General features: G+C 35.3%; 2 protein-coding genes across 5 annotated transcripts; both read left to right on the top strand.

Moving 5' to 3' along the window:
* The first annotated feature begins 1,415 nt into the window (after positions 1-1,415).
* LOC125215487 (brefeldin A-inhibited guanine nucleotide-exchange protein 5) lies at positions 1,416-17,381 on the top strand. Of its 3 annotated transcripts, XR_007175274.1 has the most exons (35): positions 1,416-1,551; positions 1,624-1,837; positions 3,103-3,178; positions 4,163-4,415; positions 4,716-4,837; positions 4,920-4,978; positions 5,653-5,710; positions 5,795-5,879; positions 6,002-6,193; positions 6,331-6,389; positions 6,575-6,644; positions 6,730-6,798; positions 7,920-8,042; positions 8,133-8,186; positions 8,313-8,395; positions 8,587-8,683; positions 8,762-8,860; positions 8,999-9,199; positions 9,318-9,428; positions 9,513-9,697; positions 10,447-11,070; positions 11,543-11,960; positions 12,519-12,758; positions 12,838-12,961; positions 13,055-13,203; positions 13,304-13,660; positions 14,194-14,360; positions 14,584-14,834; positions 14,935-15,110; positions 15,629-15,748; positions 15,935-16,071; positions 16,157-16,418; positions 16,656-16,751; positions 16,897-17,051; positions 17,129-17,381. XR_007175274.1 is itself a non-coding variant. In XM_048116915.1 (34 exons), the coding sequence occupies exons 2-34, from the start codon at positions 1,726-1,728 to the stop codon at positions 16,963-16,965; spliced, it is 5,298 nt and encodes a 1,765-aa protein (XP_047972872.1). In that variant the 5' UTR covers positions 1,416-1,551; positions 1,624-1,725; the 3' UTR covers positions 16,966-17,381. The 3 variants fall into 3 exon arrangements, 2 of the variants coding, with proteins under 2 accessions (XP_047972872.1, XP_047972880.1); XM_048116915.1 differs by having other exon boundaries at positions 16,897-17,381; XM_048116923.1 differs by having other exon boundaries at positions 1,420-1,551; positions 1,689-1,837; positions 16,897-17,381.
* Positions 17,382-20,631: 3,250 nt separating this feature from the next.
* On the top strand, positions 20,632-23,568 carry LOC125210428 (protein ASYMMETRIC LEAVES 2). 2 transcript variants are annotated; one of them, XM_048109989.1, is made up of 2 exons: positions 20,632-21,097; positions 22,780-23,567. In XM_048109989.1, exon 2 carries the CDS (start codon positions 22,798-22,800, stop codon positions 23,392-23,394), a length of 597 nt encoding a protein of 198 aa, XP_047965946.1. In that variant the 5' UTR covers positions 20,632-21,097; positions 22,780-22,797; the 3' UTR covers positions 23,395-23,567. The 2 variants fall into 2 exon arrangements, with proteins under 2 accessions (XP_047965946.1, XP_047965953.1); XM_048109996.1 differs by lacking the exon at positions 20,632-21,097 and adding an exon at positions 21,288-21,753 and having other exon boundaries at positions 22,780-23,568.
* The last annotated feature ends 1,325 nt before the right edge of the window (positions 23,569-24,893 follow it).

Genomic DNA, 24,893 nt, shown 5'->3' with positions numbered 1-24,893 from the left:
TCGTATTGTCAGTTAAAAAGCGTAAACTCATTATTCATGTTGGATCGCGCCGAAGGCTCTGCAATTGCAATTGGTGTCAATTCGTCGAAGGCCTAGAAATATGCATTCATTTGAGATGTGATATTATTGCATCCAAAGACATGATCGAATATATCTTCATAAATCTACGCACGTTAATGAATATCGTATTTTTGAAATTATAGTTCTCTCCTAACATGTGTTAGTACTTTTATTTCTGTGGACAAGTTCGTACCAATTGTAACAAGTTACAACACCATCTCCAAGTTTCTATAGGTATTTGTTGCATTATTTCAAAGAGTCAACATATTGGTAATGCAACGTTCCATTTGTATGGGCTGGCCCATGTAAACTTGATCGCTGCCCAATTGAAATTTGAATTCTAGTAAACGATGTCAAATTTTAGTATTTTCCACAAACTTTAAAATTGGTCTAAAAAATCACAAACTTTGCATTTTGTTTGATATTTTCCATGATAGCCTAAATAAGATATCTTTGGCAAAAATCTTATTATATGTGGGTAACCGTGAAATGTTTATGATATTTTAGATTACTTTTTTAAGTCCTGATAAAAAAGATAAAATGCTACGTAGAAAATCACGTTGATTTAGAGTAGTGCCAAATAGGATAAAAAAATGCACAGAAGTTAGTTAGATATGGTGATTGACATGTCACGGGAAATAACAAACAAAATGTAAAGTTTGTTATATTTTAGACCAATTTTAAAGTTTGTGGAAAATATCAAAATTTACTCAAAGTTTATGATTTTTTTTGACCAATATCCCTATTTTTTTTACATATCACTACATGTTCATAATATTCATACCCACAAGAAATATAAGAATAACTTAATGTTTGAACCTTTCAATTGAATCAAATGTATAATTGACCATTTGACCCATTAAAAGGGTTAGTATAATGCAAGTACCATGATATTTATTCAAATTTGCAATTATAAAACATTGCAAATACATCACTTACAAATTGCAACATAATCTACTGTTCTAGCATAAGTATAAAGTTGGTCGTACAACTAAAATTTGAAAAAATATGTATGTATTTATCACTTATTATTAAAATACTATAACAAACTATCCAGAGTCAAAGTTGACCAAATATATTCAAACAATTGAATTTCGATTTATATTGAACTTCCTAATTTAGAATCAAATCAACTCCATAAAACCAATTAACAAAATCCTATTAATAAAATTAATTTATCACGCTCATAAAACTTGTGACAAGCTTATTTTCAAAAAAAGGAATAGAATATTAATTAGCCTTTAATTTATAAGTAATGCAAATATATCGCAGTATTTTCACAAGTAGAAAAGCCAAAGTTGCTTCCAGAAAAAGTTGAAACAAACACGACTTATATCGCAGCCGAATCTAAAACGAAAGGCGCACTATCGGTAAACAGATCTCTCTCTCACAAACACACTCTCTCTCACTCTTAATTCTCCCATGGCAGATCTCTGATTTGCTGTTATAGTGAAGATATTTACGCTATCTCCGGTTCGCGAGCTAATCGAGGTAAAATCGGCACCCTTCCCGATTAATTCAGTCAATTTTAGTTGTTCGAGCTGAGATCTCACATCGATTCAGTGCTGGCACTTCTCCGCCACTGATCCGGACCGATCCGGCGACAAATTATTGTGCTCTTTTGGCAGGGGATTGAGTTGAATTGAACTGAGTTGAGCTGAAGAAATGGCGGGGGCCGCAGCGGGTGGATTCGTGACTCGAGCATTTGAGTCGATGCTCAAGGAGTGTGCTCTCAGGAAGTACACTGCTCTGCAGGCCGCCATTCAGGCTTATATAGGTGCGTTCACGTGAAGAGCTTGGATCGTTTCTGCAGTAGTTTGGAATTTGATTCTGTTTTCATCAAGTGTTTGTTGTTCTAGTTTGTTAGTGTGTGGAGGGGGGAGCAGCTTCTGATGGTCGGTTGACTGAATGCAGTTCTGTTTGTTGCTTGAGTTTTCTTAGTTATCGCATTATAGAATTTGTTTGGAGCTGGATTTGAATTTGAAGTTTCAAATGGATTGCTTTTAAGTTAGTTCACTCGTGTCTCGGATATACTGGTTTGATTACTTAAAGTAGGATCTATAATCGAGTATTTTGATTGTAGTGTGGTTTCCCATGGTTCTGCCGGAAGCTAGTAAGTTATAAGCTGGGTTACTATGATTGTAAATACTTATGTAGTTAGCAATGTCTGTTAAGTATAGGTAACACTGAGAAATAAACTAACATGATTGGAGGAGGCTAGATGGCTGTGTGAGTTTTCAGTGTGTGGGCTTAAATAACAGATGGTTGTGTACTTTCTTACAAATTACAATCACGTGAATATAGTACATAAGGATATAATCACACACATTGTATGGTTACCTAACTTTAGAGTTGGTTTAATATCTCAACGCTCATATGACAGAAGATTAGTACTTTTCGACAGGGTTTCCATGTTGTAGTGCAACCAAAGCGTCTGAAGTATGCAGGGTCTTCTGGGTATCAGTGATAACCTAATAGACGACTACATAAAATTTGATTAGTGTAAACAGTATTTTGGGTTCTTTGGGGGTACGAGGATGTATGTGATAGACGGATTTGTTTCTTTGATGATATGGATACAAAGTTTTATTGAAGAATGATGTGATGGATGGGCAATCTGAGATTTTGATGTTTTATCATGTGTGGGAGAAGGAAAAAGTTAGCTGTAGGATGAAAAAAAAATGACCCTTCCCTTTCCGTGGGTTTCCTTATCTTGAGTTGGTAGGTGCATTACAATCATCACCTTCCCATTTCTTTTCTGCAATCCAATTTTTGCATTTTCCTTTTAGAGCTTTGCTGTGCAAGTACATCCTATTTTGCTTTTGGTGGGAAATTAATGATGGTATATGTTAGTACAGAGAAAATATGATTATTGGCTTTTTTGTTGATTCTTTAATCAATATATTTTTTTTCAGAGTACAGTTATGTTTAAACAACTAGATGCACAGGATAATAATTTTTTGTTTCTCCTCTTTTAAATGTATTGCTGTCTTTAGAGACTAAAACGTTATGGTTATTGTTTCATGTGCTTTAAATTTTCAGACAATGGGAAGGAATCTGATCAACAATCAAACACTGGTGAGACCAATGAAGCTCAACCAGCAACTTCGAAGAAAAGGTGTTTTAACTACTGTGAGAGTAATCTATATGCTCTTTATTATGTGAAATTTGAACTTTCTTCCAACTTATCGTAAATATTAGCATAGAATAAGTGATAACCAAGTGTCAATTGTAATGTGGGAGCTGAAAGCAGGTAGAGATATACTCCCTCCATCCGCCATTAGGAGTCTCATTCCTTGGTGGCACGAGTTTTAAGAAATGTTAAGAAAAGTGGGTGGAAAAAAGTTAGTGGAATAGGGGTCCACTTGTATATATTAGTTTTAAATGAAATGTGAGTGAAATGAGTTCGTTGAATGTGGGACCCTATTACCATTTATGGTAAAAGTGAACCGGGACTCCTATTCGCGGACGGACTAAAATGGAAAAACGGGACTCCTATTCGCGGACGGAGGGAGTATATAATAAGGATATGCTGTCTTAGAATGACACAGCATGGATTTAATTATGAGGGAAATAACAGAGTACTGAAACCAATGTAGATGCTGTCATGACATATATACATACATACACACGGCATTATTACTGGTTTTCTTTTGTTTCTCTAATGTGAAGGAAGAATTAGATGTCATAAATCTCTCCATGTACTGTGTGGCGTATACATAGGCCAAATTTTGAATTTATCCAGTTATAGTATTGGATAAGCATGGAATGTTGGTTGAGATCTCCTGACACCATGTGCAATTTGATATGCTGTGTCAATCATCAAATATTTATCCTGACACCATGTGCAATTTGATTAGGTCAAATGAGTAAATATGTGTTTCAGTGATGACAGCATGGTTTCTTACTTTTATTCTAGAGTTTAAACTAGATGAAGCAGAAGTACTTTCATGGTCATGGATCTTAATGTTGCAAGTATCAACTTCGTTTTACTTCATTGAATGTATTGTAAACTAATATGATGTAATATTCCTTTTTTCCAGTACTATCTCTTAATCAATTCTTATATGGTTAAATATTTTGCAATAAACTTGTTGGATAGTTCTTCTGAGTCTGATACCGGGGCTGAAGAAGCTGAGCTGGGAACTAAGCAGTCGAATACAACTCCATCTTCTGTTGAGGAGATAGAACCTGTTGGAAGAACTACAAGCAATAATGTATCGGTCAGGATGGTCTTGGCAAATGCAGGACATACTTTATCTGAAGCTGAGGCTGAGCTTGTTCTGAATCCACTAAGGCTTGCTTTTGAAACCAAGAACACTAAAGTCGTGGAGCTTGCATTGGATTGCCTTCATGTATGTTGTCATTTTCTGCATAATTGTCGACTTACTTAAGTCCCATTAGAGTACAAATTTAATACTGCCACTGCTTGTGTCTCTTGTATTTTCGTTTCTACATTACATATACAATGAGCTTTTCTATATTTCAGCTATAGGCATGTTATTTGGCATTGTACTTCCTCTAATTGAAAAATGAAGAAATATGATCCCATTTTTCTATCTTGTCTTATTAATCATGAATGTCATGCTCTATGTATGACAAGCAGCTAGAAATCATGCTTCATGCACTTTCCTTTTCCTCTCATCTTAATATAGAAACTCATCGAATACAACCACCTAGAAGGTGATCCTGGTCTTGATGGCGGAAAAGATGCACAGTTATTTACAGACATTTTCAACATGGTCTGCAAGGCTGTGGATAATTCATCACCTGACAGGTATGCTAGTTAGCTGATTTAAACTGATTGTCTGAACCTTTGACATTTTCTGTGTATAACCTATGAGGAAATACAAATGCAGTACTACTCTTCAAGTGTTGAAAGTGCTTCTAACTGCTGTAGCATCAACAAAGTTGCGAGGTATGTCGATTTGATTGTTGTTCTTATTGTGTGGTTTTCCATCATTGCATATATTCGTCTGCTGAGCTCTGGAAAATTAAGCATGAACTTTGTGGCACATTCTCTCCCTTTAACAATAAGAACAATATTAAGTAACTCATTGTTGTTCTTGTCTTGCCAAAATTAAGGAATGTGATAAATTGGTGGTCTAATTGTTAGACATTGCTCCAACAGTCATAGCTTCAAATTTTATTTTCAAAGAGCTTGAGTTGGTGCTGGTTTCTCCTTTCTTCTATCTTTGAACTCCTTGTACTTGTTGTATCTTATTCTTTATCCCAGCTTTACTCCCTCCCTTTGGTTCTTTGGTTATTCAAATTATATTGGAATAGCCTTGAAAGATAATACAGGTCAGTAGGTCACCACCATGTGCAGTTTGTAAATTTTAATGATCCTTGGGTGTTAAACTGGTGTGTTGACCACTCAATCTTTATTTCAACATTCCATAAAGAATCACGAAATAGTTTGAATACTCGTGTTCACTTTCAACCCTGGCTTATGTTTATGTTTATGTTTATGTTTGACTTCTGATGCGAAGATTCTTTTGTAAAGGTCTACCTGATTCACTATAATCTATTGTTAATTAAGAAACAGGTTTTTATGTTTCATTGTATTTAGTTGGATCTGTTATTTTGCAGTCCATGGGGAACTGCTGTTGGCAGTCATCAAAACATGCTACAACATTGCTCTTCATAGGTATCTTTTAGATGTCACCATTTCAAAATTCCATTTGATGCATTATACAGTGACCATGACATTTTTTAATGTATAAATCTTTAGCAAGAGTCCTATAAACCAAGCAACATCAAAAGCCATGCTAACCCAGATGCTCAGTATAATTTTTCGACGGATGGAAGCAGATGTGGTATGCAGCAAAAGTTTCTCCTGGATCTTTATCTTTGTTGTTTTGTTTGTCTTTTCCACATGATGGACGAGATGGAGAAGAAGTATTTGTTTATTGTAGATAATTTCTCTTTGGTGATGCAGGTGTCTTTAAATGAGACTGCAGTAGCTAACTCTGAGGATGAGTCAAAGACTGTGGTTGAAGAAGTGTCATCCAGTGATCATAATGAGCCAACTATTACTTTGGGTGAAACACTATCCATGAAACAGATAAATAGTACGCCTGTTGCTTCTGTTCAAGAAATGCAGAATCTTGCAGATGGCACTGATATAAAGGTAGGCTGTTACTCATATTGCCCTTTACCCTGCCAATACAAACCTTCATTTCCTCTCACCAAAGATTTTGCATGTCTACTGTTTCCAGTTTCCGAGCTTCTATCAGATTCATGTGTTATACCAATTTTCTGGTGTAGGGTTTAGAGGCTGTTCTTGAGAAGGCTGTGAACCTTGAAGACGGTGCGAAGGCCACAAGGTAGGGTGACATACCAAAGTTGATGTTTTATAGTTTGAAGACAAGTTGTATAATTGTCCAATTTGTTCACACTATGAACCCTCAGACAGGGGCTTGCAGTGAGCAAACCTTGTTTATTTATCTGTATCTTCTAGACATTACTTAGAACATTTCAATTCTGCAACTTAAAAGCGCTATTTTGTTAGAGGGACGGTCCAAGAGAACATGAGTGTTGGACAACGTGATGCTTTACTTCTTTTCCGTACACTTTGTAAGGTTCGTGTTTCTATCATCTTCAATATTTTATAGTTCCAAGTTATCTGTGCCACCAGATTGATCAAACTATACAAGATGTTTGCAGATGGGCATGAGGGAGGATAATGATGAAGTTACTATCAAAACACGCATTCTGTCTTTGGAGCTTCTGCAGGTCAGTTCTGCTGATCTTCTGTACATTGATTATTGCATACTTGTTCGGGTGGTTTGAAGAATGGAAAAGCTTTTCTTAGTTTCACTCCATCTCAATGGTTATTGATTTTCATTTTTCAGTGATGCTAACTCTTAGAAACAATATTGTAGAATATACTCTAACCTTTTTCCCTTGCTGACTATCCACCACAGAAAGCAATAACAAATCACCTCACTATCTAAAAGAAGAATATATAGTGCATTTAAGTGGTCAGAAGAGCAATAACTTTTATTAAGTACTTGTAGAGGGGCTATTCTTTTCTTGTGCTCTCTGTCTTTGCAGACTGCAGAGCAAGGTTTCTGGTGTCTTTTTACTTACAGCTCTTGCTCAATTGATTTTTTTTATATTCACTTTTGAATTTTGCTCTAAAGAATTTTTACCCATGCTGAAACTAAACTCAACCCTCCATCTGTACGCCTCTGGGTATTGGGTGGCAGCTTGCAGCAGTAACTAGATATCCTTTACCTTCAAATTGATGTTGCAAGGTTTAAGGAGTAATGCTGCTTCAATTGCATCTCTCTCTTGTCCTTCATGCACCCCATTTATATGTCTTTGTCCCCACTGATTGAGTGTAACACTTTGGTCAGAGTAGGAGGATGATACTCAGATATTACTTAAATACTTGTGTTTTCCTTGTATCATACTCCCTCCGTCCCATAAAAATAGAGACATTTGGGATGGCACGGGAATTATTACATAATTGGTGAAGTAAGAGAAAGGAGAAGGGTAGTTAAAATAGTGTTAATGAATAATGGGACCCACATTATTATTAATGTTTAATGGTGGGCCCTAGTGGTATAAGTGTAAATAAATTGATGTATATGAGTAATGAGTTGGGGAGAACTTTTGATAAATGGAAATGGGCTATTTTTATGGGACAGGCGGAAAAGGAAAGTGTCCCTAATTTTGTGGGATGGAGGGAGTACTTGTTAATGCATACTGCACAGTGAATAAGTATTGGCTGGATCTTTTAATTTTAAGCAACAGTGGTTTTCTCTACTTCGACAGCCTGCAATAAAAATCAGAATAAGGTGGTATCGTGTTAGTTTTTGATTTATATGTGCTATTTACAATGAATCCAGGGTTTGCTGGAAGGTGTTAGTAACTCATTCTCAAGAAATTTTCAATTTATTGACTCGATCAGAGCTCACCTTTCATATGCATTGTTGCGAGCATCAGTGTCACAGTCTCCTGTAATATTTAAGGTATTATAGTTGTTTATTTCTAAAAATTTTTATTTGCCATGTTGAAATGTGTTTCGCAGTACTAATAGGTTTGTCCCTGTCCCACTGCAGTATGCAACAGGAATTTTTGCTGTTCTTTTGTTGCAGTTTAGAGAAAGTCTTAAGGTATGACTTGTTTATTTGTTTCTTCTAATTGTAAGTTCAGATACAATAGTTTTCCAATCAAAATATATAAAAAGAAGGATTGCTTTTCACTCAAACCTATTTGAGCGGATTGCTTAATCATTGCAGGCTGAAATTGGGGTTTTCTTTCCTGTGATTATTCTGCGATCCTTGGATGGCTCAGATCTTAACCAGAAATTTACCGTTCTTAGGTATGATTTTCTTTTTTAAACAATATTAGTTTTCTATCATGATCATAATTTGTTTAATCACTGAGCTTTTTTAGTTTTAAGTTGTCATCTTTACCCAGATGATGACTACTTAGACATATAATAGCATAGCATTTTTGTTTTAAAAGTTCTATTATAAATGCTAACATTTTTTCATCCATTCTAATTGCCAGGATGTTGGAGAAAGTGTGCAAGGATTCTCAGATGCTTGTTGACCTATACGTGAATTATGATTGTGATCTTGAAGCACCAAATTTGTTTGAAAGAACAGTATGTTTATCTCTTGAAATAGTATAACGTTTTGTATTTATTGCTATGTACCTAACTCTATGATCTCTTCTCGTTTAGATTGCCACCTTATCCAAAATTGCTCAAGGTACTCAAAATGTCGATCCAAAGGCCCCCACCACAACCCAGATAGGGTCCATAAAAACATCTTCTATACAGGTATGTTTGGGCCTTACAGATCATTTTGAGGCCTTGTGTTACCGTGTGTATGTTTGCTTGTTTCTAAATTATTAATGGAAATTTTGTCTTTAACATCACCGATTCAAGCTTGCTGATTGTTATTATTGATAATTTTAGGGTCTCGTGAATGTTCTTAAATCATTGGTGGTCTGGGAAAAGTCTTACAGAGAGTCGGACAAGCAGAATAAGGGCAATGAGTCTTTTGAGGAAGACGTTTCAACTACAGGATCTGATGAATCAAAAACTAGGGAAGATCCATCAAGCAACTTTGAGAAGCTGAAGGCTCATAAATCCACCATTGAAGCTGTGGTCTCCGAGGTGTTTTAACATGCTATTGTTTTGTTTCTGTTAGATGAGGTCATTTGTATGAGCAGTGATGTCTCAGAAATATAGAGCTCTTTTACCAGCCTCTAATTGTTGTGTTAAACTTCCACAGTTCAATCGACATCCAGGTAAGGGAATACAACATTTAATATCCAGTGGATTGGTGGAAAAAACTCCAGCTGCAGTTGCTCAGTTTCTGCGAGATACTCCCAATTTGGACAAGGTGGGATCATGTTATTCTTTTGGAATTTGTGGTTATATGGGTTAAAAGTTTGCAGAGACGTATCTAACTGTTTCATACTTCCAGGCCATGCTTGGGGATTACTTAGGTCAGCATGAGGAGTTTCCACTTGCTGTTATGCATGCATATGTGGATTACATGAACTTCTCTTCTATGAAGTTTGACGTTGCAATCCGCGAGTTCCTTAAAGGGTTTCGACTTCCAGGGGAAGCTCAGAAAATTGACCGCATAATGGAAAAATTTGCAGAGCGGTATGTACTTTCTATTGCTCCATTTTCCTGTTTAGAAGCATAAACCATGCATGTGGTCCTCCTGCCAAAGGATAAGAAGTTCTTCAAACTGAAAAAAAGAAGTCAATGATAGTGCTGTCTCACAAGAACTTGGGTTTTCCTTGGTGCCCCGACATATGCATATTGACACACTTATTTGGTGCTCTTCTATTTACTTGATCAATGCTCGGCATGCTTACATTTTAACTGATCGTATTAGATCAAAAAGCATTGCATGTTCAGTTCCAAGAATCTTTCCTGTTATTTCCAATTTGTGTTTAAATATAATTTTTATGCCACCTCCATTTTTAGTAAAACAGTAAAAAGATCTCTTTTGCTAGAAACCTTAATAATTCTACATGCCCTATGGTGAATGTTGAGAGAGTTACAAAATATATTTAAGATCAAATCATTGTGTTATTTCACTTATGTTGAAAGAACATTTTTGCAAATTTCGTGGTTCTAATTCACTGCCACTAGGTTGCTTTTTTGATGTTTCATTACAGCCTTAAATGTTAACTAATGCTTCTAATTTCTTAATTAACCTGATTGAGATCATCAGGACTGCTCTTTGATTGGAAATTATTAATTTTAATCACAGAAACGGATTTATTTTTAAGAATGATTTATTCACATTCCACGTATTGACATATTGCATTTTCCACATTGAAATTGCACTGAGTTAGTAGGAGCTAGTATTTCCACATATTGACATTGCATTTTTTATACAGCTACTGTGCAGACAATCCTGATTTATTCAAGAATGCAGACACCGCATATGTCCTTGCTTATGCTGTTATAATGCTAAACACCGATGCTCATAACCCAATGGTGTGGCCAAAAATGTCTAAAACTGATTTTGTACGGATGAATACCATGAATAATGCCGAGGAATCTGCTTCTCCAGAACTCCTGGAAGAGTTATATGATTCCATTGTTAAGGAAGAAATAAAAATGAAAGATGATTCTGCTGGAGTTTTGAAAAACAGTAAGCAAAAACTGGAAGCTGAAGACAGGGGTCTCATCAATATTCTCAATCTGGCCATACCCAAAATAAGCTCTTCAACTGGCCCTAAGCCTGAGAATGATGCGGTTTTAAAGCAAATTCAGGCTATAATAAAGGACCATGGAGGAAAAAGGGGTGTCTTTTACACTTCACAAAGAATTGAACTTGTGCAGCTCATGGTTGAAGCTGTTGGATGGCCGTTACTTGCTACTTTTGCTGTTACCATGGGTGAGATAGATAACAAGCCCAGGGTTAGCCTTTGTATGGAGGGATTCAAGGAAGGTATACATATTACACATGTTCTTGGAATGGACACCATGCGCTATGCCTTTTTGACATCTTTGATTAGGTAATTCTCAATTTACAATTAATTTCTCAGCTTGTAGATTGTGACTTGTAATTTCTTAGATTCTTTTAAATCTTTTTATATTCTATTCAGGGTTCTTTTTTTCTTCTTATGAATTTGTCATGCTTACTTTCTTTATATTGAAAATATATCATTTCTATCAGTTGCCAATTGCCATGCGCAAAGATGTGCAACTTGGAGACCACACCCTCATGCAGCGGAAACAGATCAGATTTTGATAACAGATGAATTTACTATCTAATAATATGAGGATGTACATATCTGTTAAGAAAAGCTGCTAGATTCTGTAGTTTGCCAAGAAATAAGATGTTTTGGCTATACGATAAGCAGCTGAACAAGTTGTCTTAACCATGATGTTTCTTCACTTTGTAACCACCTGTATTATTTCTATGATGCAATTTGGCATTAAAGAGTTTGTTAAACATGGGCTAATGCTTCTGAAAATGAATTGTAGGTATAATTTCTTGCATGCACCAAGAGATATGCGTGGTAAAAATGTGGAAGCTCTCCGCACTCTACTTACTTTATGTGATACAGAGCTCTATGCCTTCCAAGACTCTTGGTTTGCCATTCTAGAATGCATTTCCCGGCTTGAGTATGCAGTATCATGGCCTGCTATGACTGCAACTATTATGCAAGGATCAAATCAGATCTCTAGGGATGCTATTATTCAATCTCTGAGAGAGCTATCTGGAAAACCAACTGAGCAAGTGTTTGTTAATAGTGTCAAATTGCCCAGTGAGACAGTAGTGGAGTTTTTTACTGCCCTGTGTAGTGTATCTGCAGAAGAATTGAAACAGATTCCAGCTCGTGTGTTTAGCTTGCAGAAAGTTGTTGAAATTAGCTATTACAATATGGCTCGTATACGCATGGTAATTTTTTTACCTACTGAATTTCACTTACTTTTGTCTTTTAGTTGCTACTTTGTTGGGTCAACTCAACTCTTTCTGGGTATTACTTATCCACAGTAGTTTACTTATCTATGATACTATCCACTTGTTCAGTTATATCTTCAGTATCTGGATGCTTTGTATCAGCATGCTAATATTATCCTGCCCGCACAGCATAATTCTGACCTTAATAGAACTGGCTAAGGTGATAGCATGAAGCACCGTTCTTGAAAGGAAATAGTGTGGAAGTGCAATTTGTTATGTCCTATACTCCTATGCAGCTGTAAACAATCATCATCCATGTTTGTCAGCTATACTAAGCATTATACATTCTCATCTTAAGCACTCTGAGAGTCCAAACTTTCTGAGTTTCCATCTGTAGTACTTCCATAAATATCAGCTTGTTTCTCACCATCCTCAGGCCGTTCCCATATCTTATGGTATCTGATAAAGTTCCACAGTTACTTCCCAATTACAGCTTTGCACATAACTTTTTTTAATTCGTCTCTCTAACCATTTTAATTTACTTAATATATGCAGGTTTGGGCTAGAATTTGGTCTGTCTTGTCCCATCATTTTATATTTGCTGGGAGCCATCCTGATGAAAAAGTTGCCATGTATGCCATTGATTCTCTTCGGCAACTTGCTATGAAATATTTGGAGCGTGCAGAACTTGCAAACTTCACTTTCCAGAATGATATTTTAAAGCCATTTGTGGTTCTCATTCGGAGTAGCAGAAGTGATTCTATACGGAGGCTTATAGTTGATTGCATTGTTCAAGTATGTCCGTTTATCTTCTTTTTTTGTCTTTTTTAGCTTTACTGCTGTTTGGTATGAACATTTTTTTCTGGGGTAACAGATGATAAAATCAAAAGTGGGAAGCATAAAATCCGGCTGGCGGAGTGTTTTCATGATATTCACTGCTGCTGCGGATGATGACTTGGAACCCATAGTTGAGAGTGCATTTGAGAATGTGGAGCAAGGTGGGAACTTTATTTCCATTATTTCTATTGAAATTACAGTAGCAGTTCTATTTTTTGTTTCAAAAAGTCATCTGACTCTGAGTAATGGTGCAGTTGTACTGGAACACTTCGATCAGGTTGTTGGGGATTGCTTTATGGATTGTGTCAACTGCCTGATTGGATTTGCTAATAATAAAACTTCCCATCGTATAAGTTTGAAGGCTATTGCTCTGCTCCGCATTTGTGAAGATCGCCTTGCAGAGGTACACCATACAATATACATATTTGGTCACGAGAGTCCTTTTTTTCTCCCCTTTGGCCTTATAGACAATATTTTATTGCTTATATCTTTTCTTGTACCAGGGCCTTATACCGGGAGGTGCTCTGAAACCCATTGATGCAACTGCAGATGAAACTTGTGATGTTACCGAGCATTACTGGTTCCCTATGCTGGCTGGTCTCTCTGATCTGACTTCGGATCCAAGAGCAGAGGTCAGAAATTGCGCACTAGAGGTTTTATTTGATTTGCTCAATGAAAGAGGCAGTAAATTCTCATCTTCGTTTTGGGAGAATATATTTCATCGGGTTTTGTTTCCCATCTTTGATAACGTGAGATATACTGGAAAAGAGAGCTCTATGTCATCTGGGGATGAATGGATTCGAGAAAGCATCGTTCATTCACTACAGTTGTTATGCAATCTTTTCAACACCTTCTACAAGGTAGCCCAATAAACAGTTGAAATTATTATTTGTATATTGTGGTGTCTGTCTCCTATATGGACCTTAATTTATGCTCATTTTTCTAAGAAATCTATCTCTGTATAATTTCTATGTTTGTTAGTGATTAACAAGTTACTGTCCGATGCTGAATTTAATCATGTGGTAACTTAAATAGGTCTGTTAATCTGAAATGGCTCCCATGCAATGAAGATTATGTTTTTTATGAAGTGAACAGTGTGAATGTATCTGCTTCTTGTGTATTCTGCTGGTCAATTCAGTTGAAAAGTAAGACAATCTTTGAAAATAATTCGATGTGGGAGGATTTATGATTAAAGTAGCATTTTGAATCCCTAGCAATAGTGAATTTCTGGTTTAATCTTCTAAATGACAGAAAATAGAGTTTTCTTTTGTTCCGGATTGGTTGGCCACCTTGTCCCCTATCTGTCATACTTCGGTCGGTTTATGTTATTAATTATAAAGTTTTTCCTTATCTATATGACATTTTTGTGACAATTGAGATCTTTTGTATGTAGGATGTCTGTTTTATGCTGCCTCCACTGCTGAGCTTACTGTTGGATTGTGCCAAGAAAACAGATCAGTCAGTAGTCTCAATATCTCTGGGTGCATTAGTGCATCTTACTGAAGTTGGAGGTCATCAGTTCAGTGATAATGACTGGGATACTTTGTTAAAAAGTATAAGGTGCACATACATTCTATTTCCCTCTCTTTCTGTGACAAATGAAAATGCACGCACACACAATTACACATACACATACACATACACATACACATACACATACACATACACATGTACCCCGCTGCTCTCACACATAAATAGATGGTCAAACATGGATTGATAATTTGTCAACTCCATTCCTTCTATTGATGAAGGTATTTTGGTATGTATTCGTTGATTTTACCAGGGATGCTTCATACACTACTCAACCCCTTGAGCTTCTCAATAACGTGGGATTCGAGAACACCAAGCATCATAACGTATTGATAAGAGACTTAGACAGCCCTTCACGAGTACCTCTTGGTACTTATTTATCCAACCATCATGGTACTGTCTATGAAAATGGGAGTATGATGGGAAGAGATGCCAGTGCTAATGGAATTCCAGGGGAACCCAATCAAGAAATAGTGCGAGCGATGGATATGGAAGGATCTGAAGGTTTGCATCTTGAAGTGTATAATGTTAATTCTTAGATAACCATATGGAGATGGCATATTACCTGTATCAGAAGCTGAATGTCTGACATGGCTTTCTGTAGGCACAGCGTCACCATCTGGACGAACCAGACCTACCGATGGTGGAGTCATTCAAAGGAATCAAACACTAGGACAAAAGATCATGGGAAATATGATGGATAACCTATTTATGAGAAGTTTTACCACAAAAGCGAATAACCATACACCTGATGTATCACAACCGTCTTCTCCATCCAAGGTTGGTATTGCACCTATAGTTTTGATTATAGCTATGCATGTAGTTATGTGTCATTCGATAACTGAGTACTCTTGGCAATATATCTTACAGGGGCTTGTAAGTAAGCGTATCATGGTTCTACTTCAATGAAGTTACAACTTATCAAATTAAGAAAATGGAGCATAAAACATATTTGTTCTGTTATGTATTCATAAGTCATGGCATAGATCTTTATGGTTAATGCCACTTGATCACAAACTCGATTAATACAAGCCTATTTCTTACTTTGAAGATAAGCTATTTGAGTGCTCAAATTATCAGTAACCTGGTATATCATGAGTTATTGTTGTCTTTCGTTACCCATTCCCCACAAAATTGCCAAATACCAAATCTGTTGCTATTTGTGCTATCTGGATTGTACCAGCTTTCCAAATAAATGAAAATTGCATCATCTTGGTACTGAATCCTTTTTACTTGTGGGCACTTTAACCGATTGATATCTGGCTTTGACTTATTTTTTTTTTTTTTTGCTTGATCAGCTTCCTAATTCTATTATGGAGTCCGATTCCAGAGATGACGAAGAAAGTCCTATCTTCGGAAAAATTAGGAGTAAATGTGTAACACAGTTGTTATTGTTAGGTGCAATCGATAGTATTCAGGTATTACAATCTGTTTCATGAGCATTTTATTTTAGAATAATGATGTCCCTATTCTTCATTGCTATTGATTTTTTACTTCTACTGTGCTTACTTCTGTATCAATCACTTAATGCTATATCCTCTAGCAGACTTGCAAAATTGTGAAGTATCATCAACTCCTTATCCTTATGAATGTTAACCTTGCAGAAAAAGTTCTGGAACAAGTTGAATATGCAGCATAAGATCGCCATTATGGAGATTTTGTTCTCTATCTTGGATTTTGCTGCCTCTTACAATTCTTTTAGTAATCTCAAATTGCGAATGCACCAAATTCCTGCAGAAAGGTTGGTTGATTGTGCCTCAACTTCAAAAATAAATGTCATTCCTTGACTTGGTCAGTTCCATTAATGTGTGAATTTTCCTGAACAGACCACCACTGAATCTTCTCCGTCAAGAGTTGGCTGGAACTTGTATCTATTTGGATATCCTACAAAAGACCACGTCTACAGTTGATATGCAAAAAGAGGAATTTATCAAAGAAGATGAAATTGAAATAATTGCCGAAGGAAAGCTTGTGTCTTTTTGTGAGCAGGTGCTGAGAGAGGCATCTGAATTTCTGGCTAGCATGGAGGAGGCCTCTAACATGGATGTTCATAGAGTTCTAGAACTTCGATCTCCAATCATTATCAAGGTACGGCCTGTGTCATGTATAAGATGCGAGGAAATATGCATGTCATCATCACGGCTTCTTGCATTTAGTTCTTGAGGAGGCTGGTCAACAATATTGGCGCCTATATCTTGAAAAATGAGTTTTTATTATTAATCATGTGTTCAATATGTCTCAAATAGTGTTCAAATTCATTTGATGATTTTTATATCACCCTCCCATCAAACTGCCACATACTGAGCTTGATTAATTGTATTCCAGGTGCTGAAAGGCATGTGTGAAATGAATGCGCGGGTTTTCAGAAGTCACCTGAGAGACTTTTATCCTTTGATTACGAAACTTGTCTGCTGTGACCGGGTAATTTCCGAGCCCTACATGAGTTTTACTAGTTCTGAAGTGTGTGTGTGTGTGTGTGTGAGAGAGAGAGAGAGGTGATATTCAGTGTCTTGTGCCCAACAATGTCTGCCAAGCTTATTAACAAAAAAAAAATCCCCTTTTACAGATGGAAGTTCGTGGTGCCATCACCGATCTTTTCAAGATGCAATTGGGAACACTTGTACCAGCCAGCTGAAACAGCAATATCCAGTGTCAAATCCCTACAGTTTTATGCTATTATCATGTGTCCAAGCATTCGTGCAACGAGCCCCTTCCTCATATGTAAGTTCGTGGTGCCTTACCGATCCTTTCCAAGGTGTGCTGTTTAGTCGCTGTTAACATAGGATTTCATGTTGTAGATAAAGATCAGAGGGTTGTCTTCTCTTCTCTGATGGATTTTACTTTGCGGCTTATTTTGCTTCAATATTTCGGTTTGTATGTTGGTTCTGTCTGCACTATAAATAGCTTTGGAAGAAATCGGAGTTAGATACATACTATCGCCTCATTTTTTATGTTTTAGCATTTTTGACTCTCATTTGTATAATTTTGTAGAATGATGAAAAATAGCACAATTTCCGGCTGATTTCTTTATAAAGTACATCTATTATGGAACGGAGGGAGTATCATTTTGACGTTGTCTATATTGTATGCTGCAATTATTAAGTTACTAAAACGTTTATAAGGAGATTTAAACGATTGTTTTGTGATGCTCTCTCTCACACACACATACAAACACACTTACCATATCAATTTATGATTTATTTCCTGCACAAAATTAGAATTTGGGCCTATGCACTTGAAGCTCTATTACAAATATGGGCCTATTCAGTAACACTGACTCAGGCCACCTAGTTGTTCAATTACTCAAGATCAAATTAGTGTGACATTATTTGAGATTGAATTTGACCAAGATTATTCAAGATTAGTCTTGTCACAGGAAACAATCCAATATTTACTATGTCTGGCTAATCTCACGGCATTATCTTGAGATTAAGTCTCAGACCAAGACCATCTAAATGAGTAACATATTATGAGACTAATCTTATCTAATCCATCAAATTAAACATAATTGTTCGAGCGATTCAAACACTAGTGATTCAAATACAAAAAAATAAAAATGTCACTGGAAATACTAGAATGTAATTAATTGAGGATTGACCAAGGCACGAAGTCCAATCTCTATCATGACAGCTCTTGGCACTCCTATTATGAAAAGAGTAATAAATAAAAGAATTGAAAGTTAAATTCATTATAATTAATTACATTGTGATTGAGTAGCTTTACTCATTTAAGTTTCAAAACCCATTCACTGAAGCTAACTTATTTAACACTTAACGCCTAAAAAAATACATAAATACATTTATTAAAAGAAGAGCATTTAAAATTGAATTGTCTAAATAATTCTGACTGCAGAGTATTCGATTGGTCCAATACAAATATATTTGACCAGTCAAGCTGCTACATGCTACAGCAATTGAATTTAACCTAAATTCTAGGAAATATAACTACCCTATATATTAAGGTGGACTTAGCTAGGCTGGAAATAAATTGGACGACAATATTTAATTATTTGAGTTTGACCTTTTTGTTTTTATTCTGCAAAAATAGTAGTATTAGAATCTTTTTAATTACTTGCATATTATACACAACTACAAATTAGTTTGATGTGGTATTAGAGTTAGAATACAGCTATAGTAGTCACATTCATTTATCAAAATTGTGTTAAATAACAGTATTTAAATTCGACAATAAAAAAAAGTACTCCATCCGTCCTACATAATTTTACACACTTTGACTTGGCACGGGTTTTAAGAAATGTAATGGAAAGTGAGTTGAAATAGTTGGTGGGATGTGGGTCCTACTTTTAAAGTATTAGTTTTATAATAAAATGTGAGTAGGAATGAGTTAGTGGAATATGAGGTCCACTATCAAAAATAGTAAAAGTGAAATGAGTAAAATTATGTGGGACGACCCAAAATGGAATACTGAGTAAAATTATGTGGGATGAGGGAGTATTTTTCTATCATCTCATTCGACCTGATTAATTATTTTTATATCCACTCCATGTTTTCTGTTATTGTTTTTATCGATAAATAAAAGGAATAATATGATTTGCAAGCCTTAAGTGGGCCATACAATTATTGTCCGATAATTGATTCGTACAAATCAAATTCTGTCATTCTAAATTAATATGATTACAAATTACAAATTTGCAAAAATATAAAGAGCTTACTATTTCTACACATGTTTAAAGCGATCATAATATTGTAGTAATCCATATTTATAATTAATAATTTAAACTTAGTCAATAACGCATTAAACGTGAAACACACTAGTACAATATTTCTAAACAAAATTATTTGATTTTGACAAAGGCTCAATAACATAAAGAAATTAATCCAAAAGACTATAATTACTCACGTACCAAAGATCTTGAAAGTTATTTATGTTACTAAGACTCCCATCTCATAATAATTACTCCATAAACTAATAATTAATCACGTACATTAATTTTGCTATTGATGCAACTATATAACGTACATATATAGCATAATTATGAAGGATTAACTGATTATGGGATCGTACATGTCCAAGAAACTCAAGAATTTACAAAAATATTAAGCCTTTTTTAATAAATATGGGTAGGAATATAGTGCAAGACCTAAGTTGTAGGTTAGTTAAGGGCCAATTTTGTGCTTTCAAAGTTATAAATACTAGTAGTATTTTTTTGTCAACTGCCAAGTAAAGTATTAAAGCCTCTAACCCTCACAAGTTTGAAATATAAGATTTATAACTAATTCATGACACACTTTGGTAATGCAACTAATACAGACCTACACGCATATTTTATACTAATGTTAGAAATATAAGATTTATAACTCCACCCTCACAAGTTTGATTGACATAAATTTGAAGATCAAGAACACACATAATGGAATTTAACCATATTCACTCTCTTATAAGCTTAATTCTTTTTTTTTTATTATTATTTTCTATTTGTAATGCATTAGTATTATTTTTAAAAGTACATTTTTTACTTCTTTATAATAAATTTATTTGTTTTTAACATTTCTCAATTATAATAATTTTTTAAGATAATTAATCTTTTTACCGAAAAATTAATGACATATTAAAAGAAGGATATAATTAAAAGATCGATTATGAAATTCCAAATCAATATAGTTATTATTTATCTTATCCCAAAACTGAATATTCTGGATCCGTCACACTGCATACAAAAACCACAAACTTGTAGTCCCATGTTCATGGTCACAATTTATGTACTAAAAGCAATTGCAAAAAAATAAAATGTAGTAGTACAATATATAAAAAGAGAACTCACAATATATACTCTCAAATACAAACATGCAAGACATCAAATACATCTTCTAAAGAGCACAAGCTAGAAACCCTAAAATGAGATAGCTAAGCATCAAAACTTGACTACCATAAATAGCCAATTAGGGATAGGGCAGATGACCCTAAAACTATGGGAATTATCCCTCAAATATTAACTCCCCCACCCTCACCCACCCCAAGATTATTTACAACATCAAAAAACACAATAAATTAAAAAGAATTAAAAGGAAAGGTCATGTCACGACACTAGACAACTCGCTCTCAAATCTCTGCACTCTGAATTCTGTAAGATAGTCATAGTGATTATACTTATACCTTCTTCCCACCCCTTACCCCCCCCCCCCCACCCACCCCACCCCATCCCACCCACCTTCTGCATTACAATAATTCAATTTTCACAAGCTTCTTCCAATTTCAGGGTGATACATACACACACACATTTTCACACACACTACACTATTAGTGAGTGAGTGAGTGAGTGAGTGATGATATTTCCCTTATGCTATAAGTTTCCACTCTCTTAGCAACATTTTCACTTCACTTTTCTGCCTTTTCTCCCCCATTTCCATAGCCTCTGGCCTTGGGGGAATTTCCTCCGCCTTCACCTCCCTCTCTCTCCTCTCTCTCTCTCTCTCTCTCTATATATATATATATAGATTTGCTAACACACACAAACACTCTCTCTCTTCCTTCTCTTCCGAAGCACCATCTTTACATTTCAAGATTGCACCTCAAAGAAACACCCTTTTTGCACCCCCATTAAAAGGATTATATCATCATTTCATTATCCACAAAAACAACTACTATCACTCATCACAATTTCTGTCTCACTCTACAATTTGATCTGTTTTGTCAAAAGGAAAAAAGAATTGGAAAAAAGTGATCTTTGACCGCAGAAATCGAGGCACGTTAGATTTGTCAAAGAAGAAGAAGAGAGACGGGTTGTCAACAACTTTTATTCTGCCTAGGTATACTATTTCATATCCCTTTTCACATTCTCTCCTTTTTCTTGCTTCTTTTTCACTACATATACATTTTCCTATATCAATATGTGTGTGTGTGTGTGACAAAATATAAGAGGAAACAACTGGCTTTTCTCAAAAGTCTCATTTTCACAGGTAATTTTGAAGTCACCTCTTTGTGTGTGTGTGTGAAGATTTTGGCTATTAGTCACTCACTCACATGTGAAAATTGGATGAGATCTAAGCAAGATCTGTTTACAAAAGACTAACATTGATATCAAAATAATAAAGCAAAAGGAAAAAAAACCTCACTTTCACGAGATCCAATTCCAAAATCTTACTTTCTTCTTCCACTTTTTTATGTATTTAGGTACTAAAATAGAACCCTAAAAACACTAGCTAGCTTCCCCCTTTCTCTCTCTCCAATTCTCTCTCAATCAAGAAATAGCATGATGAAAATCTTGAGTAGGGTTCTGGAGTATTTTTTGAGAGAAGCCCACTCATAAAAATGAAATCTTTTCCACTCCCACATAATAAAAATGAAATCTTTTTCACTCCCAAATATGTTTGAGATTTCAACAATCTGCAATTCCAAATTTTCTTGTGTGTTTACTATCTATATTTTGTCACAAATCACCAGCCCTGAACAGGAGGAAATATAGGTATAAACATAATTACTTACCCCTCTCTATTTCTCCATTTCTCTCTCTACATATATATGTATATGTATTTATGAATGTATTGATTGATTAGATGGAATTATATGGATGAAAGAATTGACAGATCCTAGGAGGTGTAGAAAATATAGGGCAGGTATATGGGATTTCAATTTCCAGATATAGTTTCTTTTCTCAAAAATTTCTGTGTTGTTTTTGTGTTCCATGTTTGATTTCAATCAACTTTATTGATTTTACCTATTAAAAGCTGTCAATGATTTGGTGGTCAAGCTAATTTTATGTCTTAAATTAAAAGCTGTCTGCTTCAATCATGCTCTGAAACAACACTGTAATTTCTTTTTTTCCAAAATTCATGAATTTTAGCAACTAGGTCTTCCTTTCATGCCTCCATCCTATATCAATTGCATAATTTCTCCTTCCCAAACTACTTACTTTGTCAATTTCCCTCAAATTTGATCAATCTCACCACTTAGTTTTATCATCTCGTGCTTTATCAATTTTTCATATCAAAACCTCTTTCCCCTCGCAATTTTTTATATTTTTTTCTAATTACCTCTTTCTCCTTCAAAACGGCGTAACATTATCATCTCGTACTTTATCAATTTATCATATCAAAACCTCTTTTTCCTCGCAATTTTTTAATTTTCCATAAAACAAATTTTCTAATTACCTCTTTCTCCTTTAAAACGGTGTAACATTATCATCTCGTCCTTTATCAATTTATCACATCAAAACCTCTTTCCACTTGCAATTTTTAAATTTTTCATAACAAATCTTTTATTTTTTTCATATTACCTCCTCCTCCTTGACACGACGAACATTATCATCTCGTGCTTTATCAATTTATCATACTAAAACCTCTTTCCCCTCACAAATTTTTTATTTTTTCATAAAAACTAGTATATTTTTTTCTAATGACCTCTTTCTCCTTCAAAACGGCGTAACATTATCATCTCGTGCTTTATCAATACCAATTTTTTAATTTTCCATAAAACTTTTTTTTCCATATAGCCAAAAAAAGAGAAGAAAATGGCATCCTCCTCCACAACCTCGCCGTGCGCGGCGTGCAAGTTCCTCCGGCGAAAATGCCTCCCCGAGTGCGTCTTCGCGCCCTACTTCCCGCCCGACCAGCCGCAGAAATTCGCCAACGTGCACAAGGTCTTCGGCGCCAGCAACGTGACCAAGCTTCTCAACGAGCTCCAGCCCCACCAGCGTGAAGACGCCGTGAACTCCCTCGCGTACGAGGCCGACATGCGCCTCCGTGACCCCGTCTACGGCTGCGTCGGCGTCATCTCCCTCCTCCAGCACCAGCTCCGCCAGCTCCAGATGGACCTCAGCTGCGCCAAATCCGAGCTCTCCAAATACCAGAATCTCGGCCTCCTCCACCACCACCACCACCAGGGGACGATCAACCTCGCCCACGACCGCCACCACTTCCACCACCAGCTCTTTCCGGTCACCAACCAGCAGATGATCAGGGCCTTTGACGGCGGGAGCGGCTACGATGCCAGCAGCCTGCTCGCCATGAACATGTCCGCCAGCATCGGGCAGCTTGGGGGGTTTCCGCAGTCGAGGGCGGCCGGGACTGCGGCCGATGGGAGGCGCACGCCGGTGGAGCCGTCTTGAATTTAATTAATTAGGGTTTGGATCATGTTTTTTTTTTTGTTGAGGATTTTATGAGAGAGGGATGTTAGTTATATTATTATTATTATTATTATTATTATTATTAATATAGAGGTAAAGGAAATCACATGACCTAAGTTTTATTATTATTTTTATTAATTGTTGCTGTTTTTTTGTGTATTTTCTGAACTTAATTATTACTATTACTCTATATTTGTATTGTGATATCTTTGTCTTGGTTATTACATATTGATAGTGACATTATTTTTTGTATTTTCAAAAGATGAAATTCGAAATTCATGTATTATGCTTAATTTGAATAGAAAGTTATTGAGATAAATAAATAAAAATTAATCGATCGTTATAATTAATTAAGTATAGGTATAACAATATGAGCAATATGAAACAATTGAAAAATGTTCTTATAGACAATGTATGATGGAAGAAAATTAATATGGATACTACTATACATATAGATGAAATTGCCATCTGAAAATGTTATTGGTTTTTAAATTTTAGAAGAGGATATTATCTACACTATGTTATTTTGTTATGGCTCATTAACTATTGTTCAAAATTCGGAATTTTTGTCTTGAAACTGTTAGGAAATAAATGGCATCATTGAGATACCCAATCTCTCATTATGAGACCCTAACAACTAGACGTGACTACAAAATTTAATGCTCTTCAACGATAAGAAATTACTAGTTTATTTATTTTCATCCCTTTTGCATTATATTTATAGTACACTCTTAATTAAGTCAAAATGATCATGAAATGCATATTAGTTTAATTTGCTTTAATATAGATATAATTTATTAAATATACACATAAGAAGATGCAGTAACGAAATATAATCAAATGCAATTTAGAAATTATAGTAATTAAATAATAACTGCACATTGTGGGTATAATTGAAGAAGCTTGAAAATCCTCAACAAAAAATATAAAACCACATAATAAATCCCTTTTACTAAGTGTCCCATTAAGACATTCATGTATTGCATATGTGTAGGAGTAGTAATTAATTTGAAAAGATTAGAAAATGGTGGTAACACCAATTACAAATTGGTATTTCAAAAAAATATGGATGGACAATGATGACGTAGCCGTGCAATGATAGCCTTAACTTTAAATGCGTTTGACAGTGGGACTCTCCTATGCATGTACATCAGGTACTGCTCAGGCTTCATCTTTGTATTTGTTTCTTTCCTACTGTGTGTTCTGCGTTTTTTTCACATATACACATATTTTTAATTATATACCATGGACTATTCTATTAATCATGTACTCCTAGCATTTATTTATTTCAACCCATTATGTTCAAGACATTAATTCTTTACATACCATTCTTTTCTTTCTTGCCACCTGCTTCCATATATCTGTACATCTATACATTAAAAATTTTAAAAGTATATATAGATAACATGAATAATGAGCTTAATTACCAAATATTTTATATTTTCAAATTATGATGATTTAAGGTTGGAAAACATGGGAGG

Source organism: Salvia hispanica, chromosome 1 (assembly GCF_023119035.1).
Source record: "Salvia hispanica cultivar TCC Black 2014 chromosome 1, UniMelb_Shisp_WGS_1.0, whole genome shotgun sequence".
NCBI lineage: Eukaryota > Viridiplantae > Streptophyta > Magnoliopsida > Lamiales > Lamiaceae > Salvia > Salvia hispanica.
Note: the sequence above shows the minus strand (reverse complement) of the source record. Positions and strands in the feature narration are given on the sequence as shown.

What these genes read in the sequence shown, in the direction of transcription:
- LOC125210428 (XM_048109996.1), top strand. Translation starts at nt 22,798, where the DNA reads ATGGCATCCTCCTCCACAACCTCGCCGTGCGCGGCGTGCAAGTTCCTC.
- LOC125215487 (XM_048116915.1), top strand. Translation starts at nt 1,726, where the DNA reads ATGGCGGGGGCCGCAGCGGGTGGATTCGTGACTCGAGCATTTGAGTCG. An exon ending in CCAGCAACTTCGAAGAAAAG is followed by an intron (nt 3,179 to 4,162) that starts GTGTTTTAACTA and finishes CTTGTTGGATAG; the next exon opens with TTCTTCTGAGTCTGATACCG. An exon ending in TTGAAGCTGTGGTCTCCGAG is followed by an intron (nt 9,200 to 9,317) that starts GTGTTTTAACAT and finishes AAACTTCCACAG; the next exon opens with TTCAATCGACATCCAGGTAA.